Source organism: Pectinophora gossypiella, chromosome 9 (genome assembly GCF_024362695.1).
Source record: "Pectinophora gossypiella chromosome 9, ilPecGoss1.1, whole genome shotgun sequence".
NCBI lineage: Eukaryota > Metazoa > Arthropoda > Insecta > Lepidoptera > Gelechiidae > Pectinophora > Pectinophora gossypiella.
Window position 1 is genome coordinate 4,993,905 of NC_065412.1, and position 19,927 is coordinate 5,013,831.

General features: G+C 37.3%; 1 protein-coding gene across 1 annotated transcript in view; it reads right to left on the reverse strand.

Annotated features, from left to right (window-relative positions):
• The window catches only part of LOC126369858 (A disintegrin and metalloproteinase with thrombospondin motifs 3-like), a 63,486-nt gene that overhangs the window by 42,802 nt on the left and 757 nt on the right, over positions 1-19,927 (reverse strand). Inside the window, exons 2-4 of the mRNA XM_050014438.1 lie at positions 19,782-19,888; positions 19,507-19,675; positions 16,662-16,827 (exon numbers count right to left, since the gene is read on the reverse strand). Of these exons, the coding sequence (XP_049870395.1) occupies positions 16,662-16,827; positions 19,507-19,675; positions 19,782-19,888 (442 nt within the window). The remainder of the gene's footprint in view (positions 1-16,661; positions 16,828-19,506; positions 19,676-19,781; positions 19,889-19,927) is intronic.

Sequence of the window (19,927 nt, forward strand, 5' to 3'; positions counted from 1 at the left end):
TTATATAGGATTTTACCCAACGGAACAAATCGCCCTGTATACCAAGGTTATATAATTTGTGTAATAGTATGACGTGATCCACACGGTCAAACATATGTACGTGTGTGTATGTATGTATGTGTGTAATGTATGTATGTTATGTTGTGTAATGTTATGTTACGTTATGTACTTATATTCGAGTATCAAGAAACTGATTAATAATATATATCGCCAAATATATCAGTTACTTACGTAAACTTATTTTTTTCCTTTACATATACATAAAGGCCAACTACCTAAGACCAACAATTTATTTCCCAGACAGATAATTTCACCAAAAATGCTTTAGAAAGTCGACATATTTCACGACTTTCGTGGAAGCGAGTAATTACGGCTACGTAAAACGCATCAGGAGATGTAGGTATTTCGTTACCTCGTCTGGCTCGTACAAAAATATGGGAGGCCGAGAAATATGTCACCTGATACGAGCAAGGACTACTATATTATATGGCCCGGATACCAGATCCGGCGTACTGAATACTCGAAACACGATACGACTGACGGCTAAAAAGATTGAAGTTGCCGAAGAGAAATTTCGACATGACGCGTCCCTCGCAGTGTTTGAAAATTCTTATGATTACATTTCCTGAGAGCGACTTTTCTCATCTTGGAAAACTGTGAGACAGCTACTACTAAAATTAAATGCTCCGGTCCCTACCAACGATACTATGTTTTGTACAACACACTTTTATTCACGGTATCTACATGTATAGTTTATTTTAGTGTATAAGGGTTACATTATATCATTCAAACAATCTCAACAGACGTAGATCTATCCAATTTGGAAAATATGTAAGTATGACACAATCAAACATACTTCAAATCTAGTTGACGACGCTGTAAACGAAATCGCATCGCTATCTCCGACTGCATCCGTTGTGCGATATTCGCGATAAAACTACACCGAATAGGAATAGTTGCATTCTGTAACATGCGAACTGGCTTTGGAACGACGCTAACTTTGCTGTGTAGTTAGCTTGTAGTTTGTGTGTGTTTTTAGTTTTCATGTTTAACTTCCTTTCATAATTATAATTATAATTATAAACATAGACTACTTATATTAAACCAGGAAAGTTATGTTTTAGAAACACATACATATAATGCTTACCTAATAAGACTTTCAAATATTTATATGCGCTTAAGTCTAGTCATAGAATAAGGAATAATACCTACACTTGTACCTACAAGTATCAATTTTTGGCGAGCTAGATTTACCTTTCGAGCTAGTTATTCCTTTCGTTTCAATATCATACAAGAAAATTTGAAAAGCAATCTTACACCCTAACTTTCGGCAAGGCCATGAACAAACCTTATAAATGTAATTTTGAATTTGAAACTTTATCATGTTTTTACACTGTATCAAGTCAAGCTCATGATCAATGGTCAGTCACTCACTACTGAAACGAGTAGGTAAGTACCACAGATCATAGAAACAAAGGAGATATGTCCTCAAATTACACGAGTCCGCATGTCGCCTGTTAACTCACGTTGGCGTGAGAACCGGCCGCATCCAGACATTTCTGGTTTGATCGCTACATCCATTTACACGTTCATTGCGTAGTATTACAAGCGCTACTTGTCGTTGCGCGATACTAAAGAAGCAATGAGTGACGCGGAAAGCTTTATAAAATATTTCGTTTTGTGCATATTTCGGCCTCACCGACTATTCTCCCACGACTTTTCTCCAGCTATATTCGGCCATGGCGACAAGTCGTCAAAGTAGGAGCGCCTAAGGTGCTCTTATATGGTTGATGTAACCATGTGACGTGACGATCTTAGTAGTGAATGTACAGCCACAGTAGGGAATGCAATTCTGATCCCGATCTCGCGAGATCTTGACAAATTTTTCGGGATCAATCCCGAAGCGTAATATGACGAGATCCCATTGGAAATTGACGGGATTGGGCGAATCTCCTTGAGTTATACTTTTTTTTGATTATGTTGATTTCCAAAGAAAACTTAATTATTAATTACTAAAGGTTTTTGTTCTCTTTCAAAAAATATTTTGTTTTAATTAACCTCACTATCACAAACAAGCCATCTTAACTTTAATTTTTTTTATGAATCCCGAAAATTCCGGGATTGATATTTCCAATCCCGCAGGATCTCGAGTTTGCGATCTTGAGTCGGGATTGCATTCCCTAAGCCACAATCAACCAACTCTGTGGTAGGTACATTACAGTACTGGGAGGTCGTCGCTCGGACTGAGAGTGATACTATCATAATTACGAGTCGTGGCGTGTTCTGTGTTCTGTCCGAGCGGCACCCTTTGTACCTCCCTTTCATCTCCGCCGACATCGGGCAATTAGTCAAGACCGCTTCGCCTGAACTCTTCGAAACGCTGTCTGAAACATCTTTACAGTTAGGTACCAAATAAATTAAGTAGGTATATTTGAAACGTTAACTCACTTACACTTACACCCCGTACAAGAACGTACAGGTAGCCATACACCGTAACTAATATTGAAGGGGATGATTCAAACCATGATTCTGAAATGACATCAAGTCGAATTTCCTGTTGGAAAATTCATGAAAGTTTTAGTGTTTACTTTAATTATTTTCAGTTCCACACTTTTGCGACAGAAAATTTTATTTGATATCAACACAGAATCATGGTCTGAATCATCCCTCATAGTTTCGTAACGATCCCACTAACACCCTGTATAAAGCGAAGATTGGTGATAGGGCTGACAGAGGAAGACCTAGATAGACGTAAATTGACCAAATTGGTCCTTAGAAAAGGTTTAGTATGATCTACTCTGAACTGGTGTGCGTGTATGAAACGATTGAATGTGGAGGAAGCAAGAAAAGTGTGTCAGGATCGAAGCCAATGTAATTCCATAGTCTCTGCTTACCGCGGTGTATGTTTATTTAAGTATGTTATTTCTTGTATGTTAAATGCTTATTAGTCGGTGTGCAATATAGTACTTAATGTAGGTAATCATAATGCTACCTAGACAATATGAGACCTACCCTAAAAGATTTCGACTTTATAAGTTTCAATTCGTGTTTGGATCATAAATAAATTGACTGAAACATAGCTGGCGAGTAGTGGGTGTGTATAATATACACCTTTGCCTACCCCTTCGGCGATATAGGCGTGATGCTAAGTAATACTATGTAAAAGAAAAGTAAGCCGAAATTATTTTCTTCTTGGTATGAACATTTCTCGGTAAAATATTTTTTTTTTAAGTCAAAATATTGAGCGTATAAATGACGAAATTGTGAAGTAAACATAGGATAGGGCTGTCGTATTAATTAGTGCTCGAGAATGTTGGTAATTGCGCGTAAATGTCGAGGCTATGAGACGGCTGCCGGAGGGAAAATTGAGCACTGTAATTAAATAGGAAAATTGACAAAAGTATGAGGAAAATGGTGACATAATGGGATGTAACAAAGAACTCAGCCGCAATTCGGTTTTTAATACTTGCTATTCGACATAGAATTAAAAACCGCGTGACAGTCCTCAGCGCTCCCCATCTGTCCGGCTACGTATCTTAGTTAATGCCAACTGAGTTAAACCAAAAGGCCTCTGTGGTCCAGTGGTTGAGCGTTGGGCTCACGATCCGGAGGTCCCGGATTCAAATCCCGATGGGGGCATATCACAAAAATCACTTTATGATCCCTAGTTAGATTAGGACATTACAGGCTGATCACCTGATTGTCCGAAAGTAAGATGATCCGTGCTTCGGAAGGCACGTTAAGCCGTTGGTCCCGGTTACTACTTACTGATGTAAGTGAGTAATCGTTACATGAGCCATATCAGGAGGCTTTGGTCGCTTGGCATTTTGGTTTGACTCGGTTGGCATTAACTAAGGTACTTAGCTGGACAGATAGGGAGCGCTGAGGACGGTTTTTAACTCTATAACGAATAGCAAGTATTAAAAAGTAGAAGGTAAAAGTAAAAACTGTCTGGTACTAGGTAAGCGCACCTTCATAACTTTCTCGAGAAAAGAATGAACATTTCAAAGAAAACGTACCTAATTTTTTGTCTTATCTGCTTGAAAAAAAATAATCTTTTTGCCCTAAATCCTTATTTGCATGAAATGAGAGTTGGAGCGGTCTCTACATTACATTAATGTGAACGAATTCCTCAGAGACAAGTGTAATTGAATAATAAATGATTCCTGAGTTTACACCGCGCTGGAACTTTGTAAAATGTATGTTTTGTTTGTTTTAATCGTAATTAATGAATTCATGACAAGTGTTGTTGAGAAGTTATTTGTGCCGTTTCTTATCTTCAATTATACCTAACAGGTTCCGAAGTGGTGGTAAAAAATAGGGTTGTAACATAGAGCTAAAATATATTTTTTTGACGTCCATTAGGTATGTAGGTCAGAGTTCTCTAATGATTCCACATTAAAATGAAGTTTAGATTTCGACTTATAAAAGTACGAAAACCACTTTTTGTTTCTTCGACATGACGAATTATAAATTTGCCGTTGATCGGAATTCTAACGAAGTCCATAAGATCTTGGGTCTTCAAGTTAGTAGTGATGCCTGATAAATCTACCAAAGATGACGAACTTTTGCTGCGTGGCACCAGCGCAACAGCAGCAGATCAACAGCACGACTAACTTGAACGCGCCCTGGGCAACTTTGAAGTTTACAAAATGGAGAGTGACTACAATGGAATGTGCTACAACTTGGATTAAATCATATACTTACTTAATAATAATTTTCTGGAGAATAGTAAAACCTCTTGCACTGGGTTTTCATTCCTTATTCCAGCAGAAAAGTTCAAGTTTTTTCACACAACTTTTGTTCATAAAGTATATACATACTGCCGTACTGCCGTGCCCTTGCAGGGTGTCACATGTACCTTCTTACTATGTATCACCTTAATATATATTTGACACATGCAATAAATGAATATGAATATATAAGGCATTATACTAAACGTAGGACAAATAACGCTAAGAAATCACAGCAAGATTACACCCAAAATAGAAGTATGACGAATATAAGTGTAGCAATTGTTTACACTTTAAGATTTATTTTTATGTCTTTAACCTAATTAGGTATAGATAAGTCTGCCATGTGAGAATATCGTAAATCTTGGTTACCGACATGGGCTTAGATAACAGGGCCGCAAACAGAAGATTACGTCTCAAGTATGAACAGTTGTATGCTAACAACGTCTTGATTACTGTCGTCTTATAATGAAAGATAAATAATCATGTTAATTTTCACAATAGGTATTGTTTAGTTATTCATAGAAACAGACGGCATTATGTGACATTACTTCCTGTGATATTAACTGTAGGAAATACGTAAGTATAAGTACAACTTGTACATATATAAACACATATATAAACACATAAAGATACGCCTATTTTCCTCTGCGGTGAGCAGAGACTATGGAATTCCATTTGCTTCGATCCTGACACACTCTCTTCCGCCACATTCATCAATCGTTTCATACAAGCCGTTTAGAGTAGATCGTACTAAACATCTCCAATAAAAACAAATAGAACTTGTTGATTAACTAATTGTAATGTTTCGCCAGAATAATTATTTAGAGTGAATTATAATCAAATATAGATAGGTAGGACTACTTAAAAAAAATAATTAAGAAGGCAACAACAGTGGGCTGTAATTGACAGGAGGGGCAGTAAATATAATGGAATGTGAGTAATAAAGTAAGTACTTTTTTAATATATATTAATATCAAGTTTGTATGAACATAGCTTAAGAGTTACTATTTGTATTGGCGCCACACCTATACAAAGCTATCAGCAACAGACTGTAGCATGCATCATGTTATATTTTGATGAACCGACATGTATTACGCATATATATCAAGTAGATATACAAATTCAATTATATTCACCAGCAATATATCTCCTACAGTGAAGGTATTTGTGCTGTAGTAAGCGGCCCCGATTCCTGCAGACACCTCCTAATTTTACTTAAAGTTATACCAGTTATTTTCTTATCCACCGAAAAAGAAAAGGACGGATGATTGACAGCTCTTAATTTTAAAATTTAATTTTAAAGGTTTTTTTTAGATTTCTGCTTAAAATTGACGTGTATTCCATAAATTGTATGCCTGTCGATTACCCGTCCCTTTCTTTTTCAACGGACGAGAAAATGACAGATATAACTTAAAATAAAATTAGATGGCGTCTGCAAGAATCAGCACCAATGTAACCTTAAAAAGAATGCGATGTTCTACTTAGTCTAGTCAGCTGTAATAAGCCGCTCTTTAGAGTACTGAGGCAAAAGCGTAATAAAATGAATCCGTTTGTGTGCACGGCGGGGTAAGCAAGATGGGAGCAACCGAGAACCTTTACTTATTTAAAGCGAGCGAATATTAAACGCTTGATTAATTAATTTCCGCTTTTGAGAATTATTTATACAGGCTAAACGCGTGAACGAAATATGATAGGATATAATACACTTTGCGGTTGCAGAGGCGAAGATGGGAGCCATCGGTTCGGCAATGCAAGACGGAAGGGGCAAGTCACAGGGACTGTAACCTGGAACCTGACAGAGGGCAGCAGTAACTGTCAGTACTATTCAGAGGCGGAGGACAAGAGTCCTAGTACGGCTTTGTAATATACTACTCTGGGCGCCATCCCACTCGCGTCAGACAGAGTACTGCGGGGGCGGAAGGCAAGAGGGAAACCACTGCCCTATTTTTCCCTAAAAAGTAGCATGGAAATGCTGCACCGACAAAAGCGTAGCTCTTAAATTGATGATGATGATAATACACTTTGCCTCACAAAAAAGAAGACGTTTCATTCACGTCCAATTCGTCGTAGCCGCAAAGCGTTTATTAAATGTCGTAAATGTCGCTTTCGTTAACGCGTAGTTTGCTTTTGCTTTCATAAAATTGAAACGGCAAAAGGAAGTTTAGTTTAAAATTAGAATTGTGTGGACTACGCATTTCGACGATTTCATTTATGGGCTTTGAAAGCCCCTGGCTACGCTCGTACTCATAGATTCGACACACTGGTAGATATAACCATGTTTGTAATCCCACTTGGGGTGAGAGGTCCAGAAGACAGACATTTTGTAGTCTCACTAGGTTTAAAGATGGAATACACTGAAATATAATTCCTTTGGCGAGTTTATGATATGCCCGGTACAGCTGATCGCGTTCTTTATTCGCATTCAGAAGTACGTAGATATACGACAGAGTAAATATATTATTTTCTTTATAGATTCACAAAAGCGCTAAGATGCATCCCTAACCGTATATATAAAAGCGCGCCCACTTGCACTTGACCCTGTAAAGCTAAATATAAACCGTAAATATATCGCATAAAGGAATATAGTCCTTCGTCGCACTGAGATCGGGACAGATGGCCGGAGCGGAAATACTTTAACCGCACGCGCATCTAAGGCCGACCGAGTGAAAACAAATTTAATGTTATAATTAGACTGCGTGTGAGTGCCGCAGTTGGAGTGAGCTCGACTTTTTTTTACGTGACTTGTTGTAGATCTGTTTTAAATGGCATAAACTACTTGGCCGCACAAATGAAGAGCGCTGAGGACTCTTACCCGGAGCTCAACATTCATTACAATTGACGTCTAATGAGTACTTAATAAGTCTAACACGTGCGTAAATGGTATTGTGTCTAAAAATGTATGCTCCATAAAAAATATTAGGTTTTTATTTTAAATTACAAGATCATTTGGCTTTTGTTCTTACTTTGGATACAGACGGCAAAAAATGAGTACTTACAAGTTTTTTCTCACGAACTTACAGCTCTGTCTACAACATACTCATAACATTAAGTTTATGACTATATTCCTAATTGGCGTAGGCAGAGGTATATAAAAAAAATAGTTTATCTTCCGAATGAACATAACAATATGTGAATAAGCCTTCCCAATCATTCCCAGTACAATCATCGCAAGCTAAACTAAGGATATGAGTACTATACTAATGTATAAATAACCTCCCTATTTTTTGAAGTCGGTTAATAAAACTAATAAGGTCTTCAGCAACAGTTGTGCCAGACCGCAGCGAAGTTAATATTAATTAATTAAATGCATCAATTTTGCAATTAGGGAAATTTAATCTAGATCGCTCCGTTTTATGCGGTCTACCCGCAACGTAGTATGAAATATGTAATATTTTGTAAACAGATATACATACAAAAATTCACGCCTGTAATGCCTTATGGGGTGGGTAAAGCTACAAGTAATCAGAAGACAACTGTCAGTCACTTATCATATGAAATATAGTTTATAGTTTTTAAAGACGATTTCAGCTCGCCTCATCGAGGCAACTTCCGACCCTAGAGCAGGCAGTTATTTTGCCCAAAGGGTCAGTTTGGCGGTGCAGAGATGCAACGTGACCAGTATTCTGGGGACTTTACCTCGATGTGGTGAGCTGGAGGACTTTTTATTTATAGCTTTTTATTCTTATTTTAAAATTTTGTTTTTAATAATATGTGTGTTGTTACAATTGTAGTTGAATGGAATGTACTTGTTTATGTATTTTTAATTTATACAAGATTAAAGTAAGGTAAAAGTTATATGAAATGCTGTATAACATAGATAAATAACCTATGATTATGAGCCCATATACGTTCCTCTACTGGGCACAGGTCTCCCCTAAGGACAACACACAACACAACATCAACACACCACACACACCAACATACACACATACACACTAACATCACACACACACAACACAACACATGTTATTACTAACATCTGATGAACAATTCTTTTTAGGAGGCTCTGGAGGCGTTTGGTCTAGTATGGCTAGTGTCATGAAAAGAAAAGTTTGTCAGTCTTGCGTTAGTCGAATTTTCTTTCCTTGTATTACGTGTGTGCAATAAATAAACTGATAAATAAATAAAAGTATATAAAAACAAGCACAGGATGTTACCGGGAGCACTTAACTTATGCCTATAATTACAATAAAAGGTACTAATACTAACATAGCCTTTACATGTGAAGGATCTACTTAAAGAGAGGGTCTATACACTAATTCGCTTTTTCATTGTGTAGCCACGATACACATAGAATGTTACGGTTCACTAAATTAATTAGGTACCTACATAAAGGTTTGGTCAATGCGACGGTGCGTATCGGATTTGTGTTTAATGGATCAGAAATAAAATGATGTCTGTAATTGTGTTCAGCATAAATGTCAGAGATAAAACTGATACCTTTACTATAGAATAAGGAATAATACTACGTATAGAACGGCATCTCTCCGCTCCCCACCAGCGTCTGAGCTAGGTTTACCTCACCCCCCTCGAACATACTTTAGACTTGAATCGTGAAGACTGCGCGCGGACCGATGTTTTAGTTTTTATCAGTTTAGTTTAGTTTCGAATTTTGAAATTGGACGCCGACGTTCTTTTGTATGATTCGAATATTTGATCTCATATAGTAATTGCCCTCGCTAGCTCGCCTGCCTTTACCATAGTATAAACACGTCATGAAAATTCAACTGTGTACTTATGCCTGTATTTTTAAACGTTTTTTGTCACCTGTAGATCTATCTTTATTTAGTAATCTTTGACCTAGGGAACTACCCAATTTGCTATCCCGTGATAGAAAATGATGTGGCCGTAAGTAGTTCGGTAACCTTGTATCAAATAAAATCAATCGGAACAGAAATAGACAAAAGCTCGAGATGAGTTGCTGTAAGCTGTGGTTGGTCTCTAAGTGCTTGCTTCAAAACAAACCATTCCAACTTGACCTCTGATATTTCAGTTGCATCAAAAAGTTACAAGTTCCTCGAATAGTGAAGATACTGTTGGGGATCTTCGTTTACTGGACGTCGTACCGGGAGATGAAATCCACTTGAGCCGTATCCGATAAAGAAGTGAACTGATGAGAGAATCTTGTATCCAGAGCGTCGTCATTGATTTTAGTTCGTATCATTGATATTTATATACGTTTCTAGATAATGTTTTATAGTTTTCACGTGAGTTACTATATTTTTTTCTCAGATAGTATGTGAATAGAATAATGAGGAGTAGTAATATTACATTAAATTAGAGCATATTATGTCTGGGTGCCCAGCTAGACGTAAATCTCGGCTTAGGGCTTTGAGTATGTTGTAAAGAATCTAAATGCGTGGAGAAAAATGCAAATGTGTAAAATATTTAGTGAAAAGGTAGGGAGATATAAGCGTCCGAAAAATTCGTATAAAAGTAAGAACACCTTGCCTAGCTATATCTATATACTTTTCGGTGACAAACGACTAAATTAATTGGGAGACGTTTTAAAGCTTTTCATTTGGGCGAGACGCGTTTTAATTTAAAGCATGATTAGCTACCGTGTTTCGGAGGGAACTGCCCAGGCCGTTAATGAATTACAGAATTTGGATAAGTATAAGTACGGATTTTTGTTGGCTTTTTTGATTTGATATTACTAAAACGTTGTTTTTAAACTAGCACTGTACTTCGCTTACAATAGGTACAAGAAAGAGATGGCGCTAGTTTTCCTGTCAAATTAAGTTAAATGATAGTGGTTACCCGAATTGGCATCAATGAGTAAGTAGTCTACTAAGTAGGTACCGTGTAAGTTTGAAAATTTTGATGATTCATAGAATTTACTTTTTGCATTCATTGGCTAAAATTTTCCACACTGTTGCTGAACAAAGATACCTACTGCATAATACAGAATATCTGCAATGAACGAGACAGATTTATAATAATAATATAACACTATATTGCACAGACATTCACAAGACATTTACAGGAAAACTAAAAGCAGATTTATGATTCTCTAAAATATGAACGTATCTTCACCAGCATGCGACAGTGGTTTTAATCATAAGTGAGTAGGTGTAGATAAGTAAAGTTAGATGTCTGTAAAACGAAAGAGCAAGCTACCAAAACAGGACAAAGAATATCTCAAACCATTGGTACAACTCCCAACCCAACCCTCTTCTGGCCCAAAGGTATACAGCGTCGTATTTTACGCAATCAAAATGACCCGATAAAAGGTTTTCACTAAAAAACACCAATAATACACCAATGAATATATTTGAATTATTGTGCCCAAGCCAAGCCGGGTAGAGTCGCTAGCGCTAACACTAGGAAAATGCATTATAATTATACAACACAAAACGTGAACTTAACGCCTATATCCCGAAAGGGTAGGCAGAGGTGTATATTATATAACATGCACCTAATCCTCGCCAGCTATGTTTAAGTCCCATGTAATAGGGGCGAGCTAATTACAATTATCCGGCCGCAAATCTAGATAATTATTTATGTATATTATAGTTATCTGTTATTTATAAGGAGCCTGTTTCCATTTTGCAAAATATGTGTTTATTATTCAGTTCTATCCTAACTACAGAAACAACAATTCAGAACAAACAATTAGTTCTCCCGAAATAAAAACGTAACATTGTTAGTTACATGCAATTAGTTTTTGATTGACGTTGGAAAACAAATTTTCGCGGAATGAATAGTTATTTTAGCTTTTGTTTGTTATTCTACTAATACTTTGTTACACATATTGTTAAGTAGGTATATACTATTGTAATCTTTATTTTCACACAGAACACGTAATTATAAATTACAATTACAAAATAAAATAAGATATAAAAAGATATCATCAGCCGTATGACGCCCACTGCTGGGCATAGGCCTCCCCCAAGGATCTCCAAAAAGATATATAAAATGACAATTTATAATGTTTATTGTTTATTCGCATGTTTAAAAACTGATACAATTAAATCCATAAAATAATTCCAAAAGTGTCCAATACACGAAATATTGTCGCTTGAAATTGACAGCAAATTTAAATTTTATTGTAAAAACATAAAAATGGAAAATACAAAGAAGAAAAAAAAAATAAATACAAAAAACAGAAAATACCTTAACTAAACATTGTAGCAGGGATCCCTGCTTAGTCAAACAGGCCCCCCCTCGCCTCGCCCGGCGCAAAGGTCCCCATAACACTCACCGCGTTGCCACGTTGAATGGCGATGGACAGCCTTTGCATCAGGTAGGCCCCGGAGCGAGCATCACATCCCCTCTCTCGTAACCGACGCCCAATCTCCTTGACAAAGTTAAGGGCGTCCGATCCCCAACATCCCGTCGTCTCGAAGGCCAAAGGGACAAAGTGGTATTTGGCCCCCAGAACAGCATACTTGTCCCGCTTTCTGTCTGCTGCAGCTTCAGCAGCCGCACCGGCGTTCCGCACTGTGGTCTTGAGATGAGACGCAGCGAAAGTGCTTACGCAAGTTGCGTCCCACAGTAGGCTTTTTCCCCTCTCCCAAGGCACCAGTTAAAATTGTAAATATAAATTACAATAAATATGGAAATATAGAGTTACAATAATAAATAACTATGGATGTATTTACGGTAAGGATAACCGATTATTTCATTACATTAATACTTTCAGTGCATATGTACGATGTGTAAAACGTTCGGAATTCAAATTCAAGTAGGGTTGCATGCAAAACTGAGGGCTTAAAAAGATTACATCGAAGTAATTAATCTAAAAAGTAATATCGTAATTTGACATTTGCTTTTATAAAAATAAGTGCACAATACCAATAAATGTCAAAAGCAATATTGCTGTTTTTAGATGAATTGCTTCGATGTGGTGTTTTTAATTCGAATTGGTGTATCAATTAATTGGCGTTCCCAATTAATTTAATATTTGAAACTCAATAGCCAGAGTTACATTATTACACCTAAAAGTAATGAAATAAGAATAAGGTCAAGAAACATTAAGAGCACATTTATTACCTTGTGGAAAATGTACCTAGTAATTGCGGAACTCAACAAAGGATTTCGTCGCATATTTTCAACTTCCGCATAATTCCCTTGTTTTGCTCTGAGGCGATATTTGCACAAAAGCACAATGTTATTATGAGAACGAGTCGAGCGCGCTCGTGCTTTAGAAAGTTACAAAGAAAGAAATATACATCATCAAAGTTCCGAAGTTTGTATAAACATTTTTTTCCCTTTAAAGTTTCGTTGGCGGATAACTGGAGTGTACGAATAAGTTTAATTTATTATTGATTTATTTTCCATCGTTACTAGTATTATTGTAACATGCGAAAAAGTAGTTAGCAGTAAACTTTGATAGACTGACTGGGAGCACTGTGTAGATTTACTTTGACTAGCAAGTAGAAGTACTAGTGACCTAGTAATTAATAAGTAGTGCCACGAAATTGTATCCCTATCATTTTATTTGGAGAAATACAGATTATAAAAACCGGATGCAAATTCATTCTATATCGGCCAGGACACAGAGGTTATAGTTCCTTTTATGTTGTAGTCAGAGTGTTGGGAGGAGATCTGAAGATTAGGGTTCGTTTCCCGATGGCAAGATTGTCGAAATCATTTTGTGAGACTGACATTTGTTTGCCTAGGACATTTCAAGATGGATCACCAGATTGTCCGAAAAAGTAATATAATTCCATTCTTCGGAAGGCACTTTAACGCGTTGGTGCCAGACTAGCCCAAACACTTCCAATCCGTACTGGAGCAGGTTCGTGGAGTATGCTCCATACCCCTTTCGCTTGATTGAGGAGAGGCCTGTACCCAGTAGGGACGAATTAGGCTATTTACGTTATGTATACTACTAATGTCTGGAGTATAGCCTTCTATGGATATGAAATTTGGACGCTGACACAGAAAGACAGAGAGGCCTTTGAAATGTGGTGTTGGAGGAAGATGAAAAGAATAAGTTGGACTGAAAGAGTTACTAATGAGAAAGTGCTAGTAAGAGTAAGGGAAAAGAGGCAAATATAGAGAGTTATGGAGGACAGAAGAGGTAAGATGATTATACACTTAATAAGACACGACGAATTTATTAAAAACATCATAGAAGGGAAGCTACAGGGAAAGAGAGGAAAGGGAAGACCAAGAAAAGAACATGGAACAGATTAAAGAGCAGGCAAACGTCGTGTCTTATAAGGAAGTGAAGGAATTGGTAGACAAGAATGGAGAATGCTACACCGACAAGAGCGTGGTTCTTAAATAAGTGATGTGATACTACTAATGTAATAAATGCTTTATTACATATTAAAAAAATATAAATACTTAATATTTAAGCATTATTATAGAATCCATTATTATATTCAACACCAGTTACATTAATTTTAATGTTGTTCAAACCTGGTCAATTAAAAGATAAATTAATGAGGAAGTTAATGCCTTTTTCACATTTAATCAAGGTTAAAAACGAATAATATTGTTTTGAAAGACATTAAAATAAGGATATTATAAACAAATATAATAAAATTTAAAAATAATGTTGCAGGACTTGTAAGATATTTTTTATAGTTTATTTACAATGTGACTGTAACGATATCACTTGGTATCACCATAGAATAAGAAATATACCACGTAGAGAACGGCAACTCACCGCTTCCCACCAGCGTCTGAGCTAAGTTTACCTCACCCCCCTCGAACATAGTTTAGACTTCAATCGTATAGTGTCAGACGTCACACACACAGATGCGCGTTTACGATAATGTGAATGTATAGTGTCTGTGTAAAACGAGGTTGTTTGTATAAGATGTCCGGGGTGTGGTCACAGCGTGCAGTCGGGTACTTCGTAAATATTTTTTGGTAATAATATCATCCTAGCACGACTGTAACTTCCTATAAAGATGCTTATTTAAAGAGTATAGCGAGATGAGGAAGGCAAAATTGCCCGTATGGTCAACGCCTGAACTAAAATAATGTAGTAGTAAGATACGACAAGTTCAGGGTCAATGACTTTGTATTTTCATAATCTCTTGGAATACCCCCTCCCCCCACGCGCCCATTAATTACTTCAGACTCGCTTTTATGAAGTATGAAATTTCGGCAATTAAATAAGTTATTTTATTTTTTTAAATAAGCAACCTTACGCATTACGTTAAGAGACCCCCACACTAGCGTCTTCCGAGCGTCGTCGTCATGCCAGCGTCTGCGCGACGTCTACGCGACGTCGACGCCGCGGTGACGCGTCGCCAGCGCTGGCCGGCTGCCGAACGCCGAGCGTGCGCAGCGCTGGCGTCGCGTAGACGCTGGAACGACGACGCTCGAAAGACGCTAGTGTGGGGGGTCTCTAATGCTCCGTCTAGACTCCCAGTCCAGTGGAATAGTAATTTATTTACACGCAATTCCTCTCAAGTTTCGAAGTTTAGCTCACTGTGAAATCGATGGACTCGACACGTGCAAGATTCAATGCCATTTTTGTTCTGCACATGCGAGCCTTTCTGGTGATTTACAAATTGGGACCTAAGACGATACAAATTAGTATTTTAACTTTGGCATTACAATATATGTATGAAAACTTAATATATGAGAAACACATAAATATACATATATAATTGTTTGGAAACAATAGTGATCGGCACATTTTTAATACCCGGAATAAAAATAAACTTGCCTTTCATGTCAGTCGACTGCATAAGATCACTAAATCTTTTAAGGGGCAATGTATACGTTTTTACCTCAGGTTTTTACAATAAGATTCCCAAAGACATTCAAGATTTACCTTTGAACAGTTTTCAGACAGTTATTAAACAGAAACTTAAAAAAAAGGTTATGAATATAATAAGGTTATAAGGTTAAAGCCTTTAGTTATATAAAATTATAAAAATGACGACTGAAACTGTAACTATGTTACCTACTTGATGAATAAAAATATTTTTAAATTTGAATAAGTTAGTAATACATCCATTCCTATTACAAATCAGGCGTAAGTATTTAGAAGTCCTAATCAAAGCTAAGAGTTCATTGACAGTGGTAAATTCATAATGTGATTGGAACTTTGAGAATAGCGTCGTAAGTTTAAAATTGAAATTGTTCATCGTAACTTTACATGAATTAATGCTGAAATTAAATCGAACTTGAGAATTTTGGTAGCTACTCAATTAAGGCAGTTGCACAAGTACCTATATTCTATAAGGTTGCAGTAGACGCAGCATAGCGTCGCGATATCCGTATCTAGAATTGGTATTTTCCCAGGTCAAAGATAAATTATGAAATTCTGATTAAGTACTAAATAAAGACAGATCTAAAGGTGACATCAAACGTTTTCTTTATCTATTTAACTTACCTATTTATGGAATTTAATCAAGAAAAATGTGCGACATTTTGTCATGTTTTTCTATGACGTCATAGGTTGCTTTTCATGCAAATTCCATAGTAATTTCGTGTTTTGACATTTAGTAAAAAGTAACTGATTTGATTAGTTGGAAACTATCCTATTATTATCACAGAACAGTAATGTGATGTAAGTAGGTAAGTTAGATATTTATGTTATTATTATGTGTGTTATAAGTATTATCTGTAGCCAAATATCGAATGCTATTTGAGGCAAGTTGAAGAGGAAAGATGTTAAACAAACGTCATTATGTTGATATTGAATGCTACTTGTGGTCTCGTGTGTCACCGGCTTACTTCTAAAATGGGGAGCGATGCCGGACTTCCACCAATGGGTTATTAATTTATCTTACGTACAGTTTTCACTAACACAGTTAGCTTGACCTTTATAGACGGATCACTGCCTATCACGCTGGTCTAACAGGAAGCTCGGTGAGGTGTGTATCTGTGACTACCCTTATTGGGATGTAGCTTATGTTATGTTACCTACTTGTGTACCAAAGATTTGCACAAGACCGGGAGTAATGTCTCGACAGAGACGAGGCAGAGATAAGTGGATAAGTAACTCACAGGTGTCCAAGCTCGTGTGCGATGACGAAGGCACTGGTGAGTCCCTCGTCGCGGTCAATGGCTGCGGAGCGGGTGCGTGAGCAGACTCCGCCGACGGATGCGAAGCCCGAGGGACCTCCCAACTCCGCGCGCGTCAGCCACACCGCCGCGTCCCAGCCGGCGTTCTCTGGTTATTTCAATACAGTACAATAAACAATAATTATGTTAGTCAGAGACATAGACATAATCATCTCCGTAGCATACCCTGAAGATTTGAAAGGTCCGGTTTTTCACAGAAGCGACTGACTATCTGACCTTCCAACCCGCGAAGGGAAAACCGGCCCTGTACAGGTAACCAATAAAGGTTCCTAACGATGTTTTCCTTCACCGTATAGACCACTGGTTATTGACCTATAACATGACGCTTGGGATCGGTAAATTTTCTATCCTTACACGGACTAACATATACAAAATCACAAGAAAAGCATATCTATTATTGGCGGCGTCATTTTTGCAATAACTAGTGACATTTTCCAGGCAACCTTGTAGCTGGACATTTATAAATAAACACCTCTTTCAATGCGTCGCATCGGGGCAAAGTGTCCAATAAACTAGCAGCGAAATCTTTGATTCAAATTGCCCCTTTTCCAAAATAGCTGGTTCTTTGTGAGACCCATTCGAACATCCTTTACGAAAAGTTTTACTTCAGAACCCTCGGTGAGGCCACGTTTCAACCGCAAAGGGAACAAAAATTATAAATTATAAGTGAGATGTTTGTACATCTCATTTCACCTAATGAGCGTAAAACTAAATTCCATTGTAAGTACTTAACATAGATTCGCAAGGAAGCAAGCTTTTTTACTTGGCAATCAAAACGGAACCGCTGCGTATTAGCGACTTGTGAACGACCATACAATGCGATTCGTGAGATATTGAATTGAAACTTTAGTGTAATGTAAATGACAAACTACATTAAAAAGCGTCAAAACAAGTCTATGGAACCGACAAAAATGATCAACTTTATGACACAATACTTTTAAACTTACCCTAATATCGCAGATCAATGTTGAGTCAATGCGGTATCGAATAGTGCGGTGAGGAAGATCGCTCGTAGGTATTATGACGGGTTCTGTTCTGTCGCGCCACGAGACGTGCCGCTCATTAACAAGCTCATAAAACTTTACGAATCAATTCGAACCCGCCGGCGCAGTTTTAATTACCACTAGACCCGCGGTTTTATACTACAAGTGGCTGAATAGAGAGATACCACACGGCGTTGCCGCAACGTTGCGTCGTCGGAACATACAAACGTCAAGTGCCTCGACGTCGCAATGAATCCTAGCAAGTCGTGATACTTGTGCATGGGTGTGATTTATATTGTAATTTATGTAATGTAGGTGTGACTGACGGACACGGCGTCAGACGTCGCAACGGACCCACAATGCATCGTGTGGCCTCGCTGTATCATTTCGACTAGACATCCTACTAAATATCTTTTATTCGGATGTTCGAATCTATATAAATGACACCTCATATAACAATTATTTCATACGGTGTCAATGTACTCAAGTAGGCACTACATTTTTTTACTCGGCTGACAAAATTCGATCATTCTGCCTTTAGGTAATATGTATATTACTTTATAGCTTTTTTAAGAATGCTTTCCCTGAAGTACCTACGTGTTGAATTGTTGACAACACTGTTCCAAATTCCTCTCGATTGTGTATAACCGATGTCTCTTTTATCACTTTTATACAAAATTAATATTGGACTATAAGTTTTTTAACCAGTTGATATTAAGTTGATTGATCTGACAACATGTCGATAGATATCCTTTTATGGGCATCGATATGAGATCGCATTTACTTTACGAGTATTGTTTTGTCCATTGGAACGTTTGTTACAAAGTTCTCTCGATTTATGACTGATGCTGTTTGCCGACAGTTCGATAAATGTTACCAATTAAAGCATATCAATCAATCTAGTTTGTATTGTGCGCTGCGCCTTATAATACGAGCACTTAACCATAACTTATTGAAGTCATTAATCAAATTGATTTAGTTCATTCATTCAGCCCACATTAGCTTTGAAATAAATTGAATGAAAAGCAACTACTTCTTGACCTCGAATTATGATTAAAATATAGCGGTATCTATGATTTAATTTAATTTGGTTTACAGTTTATAATTAATCTCATAAATCCGGAAATAAGTACCTATTATTATTAGTCCGAGATTTATTTCGAATATTAGTATGCAAACCAAAAGACATCCTGTATCAGATATAAAAATAGCAGAGTATAATATGCGTATATTACACTTACCCCTATGTTTATAATGCCTGTGCCTAATAGAGATAAACCCATTCGTATTATGCAATATGTAAATGACATTCGCTCTGATATATACATAAGTAGATAGTTACAGAGATTCGTAATACATTTATCAGCGTGTGACATACGTACTATAAACTACGTTAAATTAAGTCACAGGCGGCCTGTATTGTAATTGCAAATTGTACGCAAATACAGTTAGCGTAGATTGAATATTGCGAATGGTAGACATTTACGTATTTTCTAGTATCGATTCGTACGAAAATAAGCTTTGTTTGTATTAAAACATTTCATACAGGACATCATTGGTTCATTATCTATGTGCTGTAGTCCAATAACCTCTGTGTTACTTGATGCATGTGCATTCAAACAACTATTCATCTATCGTATGTATATGATGGTCTTTGTCTATGAATATTGAACGCGCGGAGTTCTGAACTAATCGGTTTGAAGATGTATTTAATTAATATACTTACAAGGAGTGTCTTCGAACATACTTATAAGGCATTAGGTTTAAGTAATGTGTAGTCTTACCTGCAGGAAGTTTCATCAGATGACGGTAGTTCCATTTGTTAACAGCTTCCAGTGACTTCTTGACGTTCCCGAACCTGATAACCGGGTCCTTCTCCTCATACAAATACAGCTTGTTGATCACCAGCGTCATGTTCGAGTTTAGAGACGGCGCGTTGAAAATGGCACTGACCTTAAACGTATTACATCAAAATGAATGACTCATAAAACCGAAACCGAACACTTCAAACGAGCACTTCGTACAAAAATAAGCCCCGCGATACAAATGACATACTCACAATGTTCATTAGGGCTAAAATGTAATGCTTCACTCTCTCCCGACCGTGAAACTTTAACATGGTGTGGTCGGCGACGATGGCCATCTCCAGCCACAGCCCGTGCACACCTGCAACAACCGTATCGTTGTATTTTACGGCGTTTCACG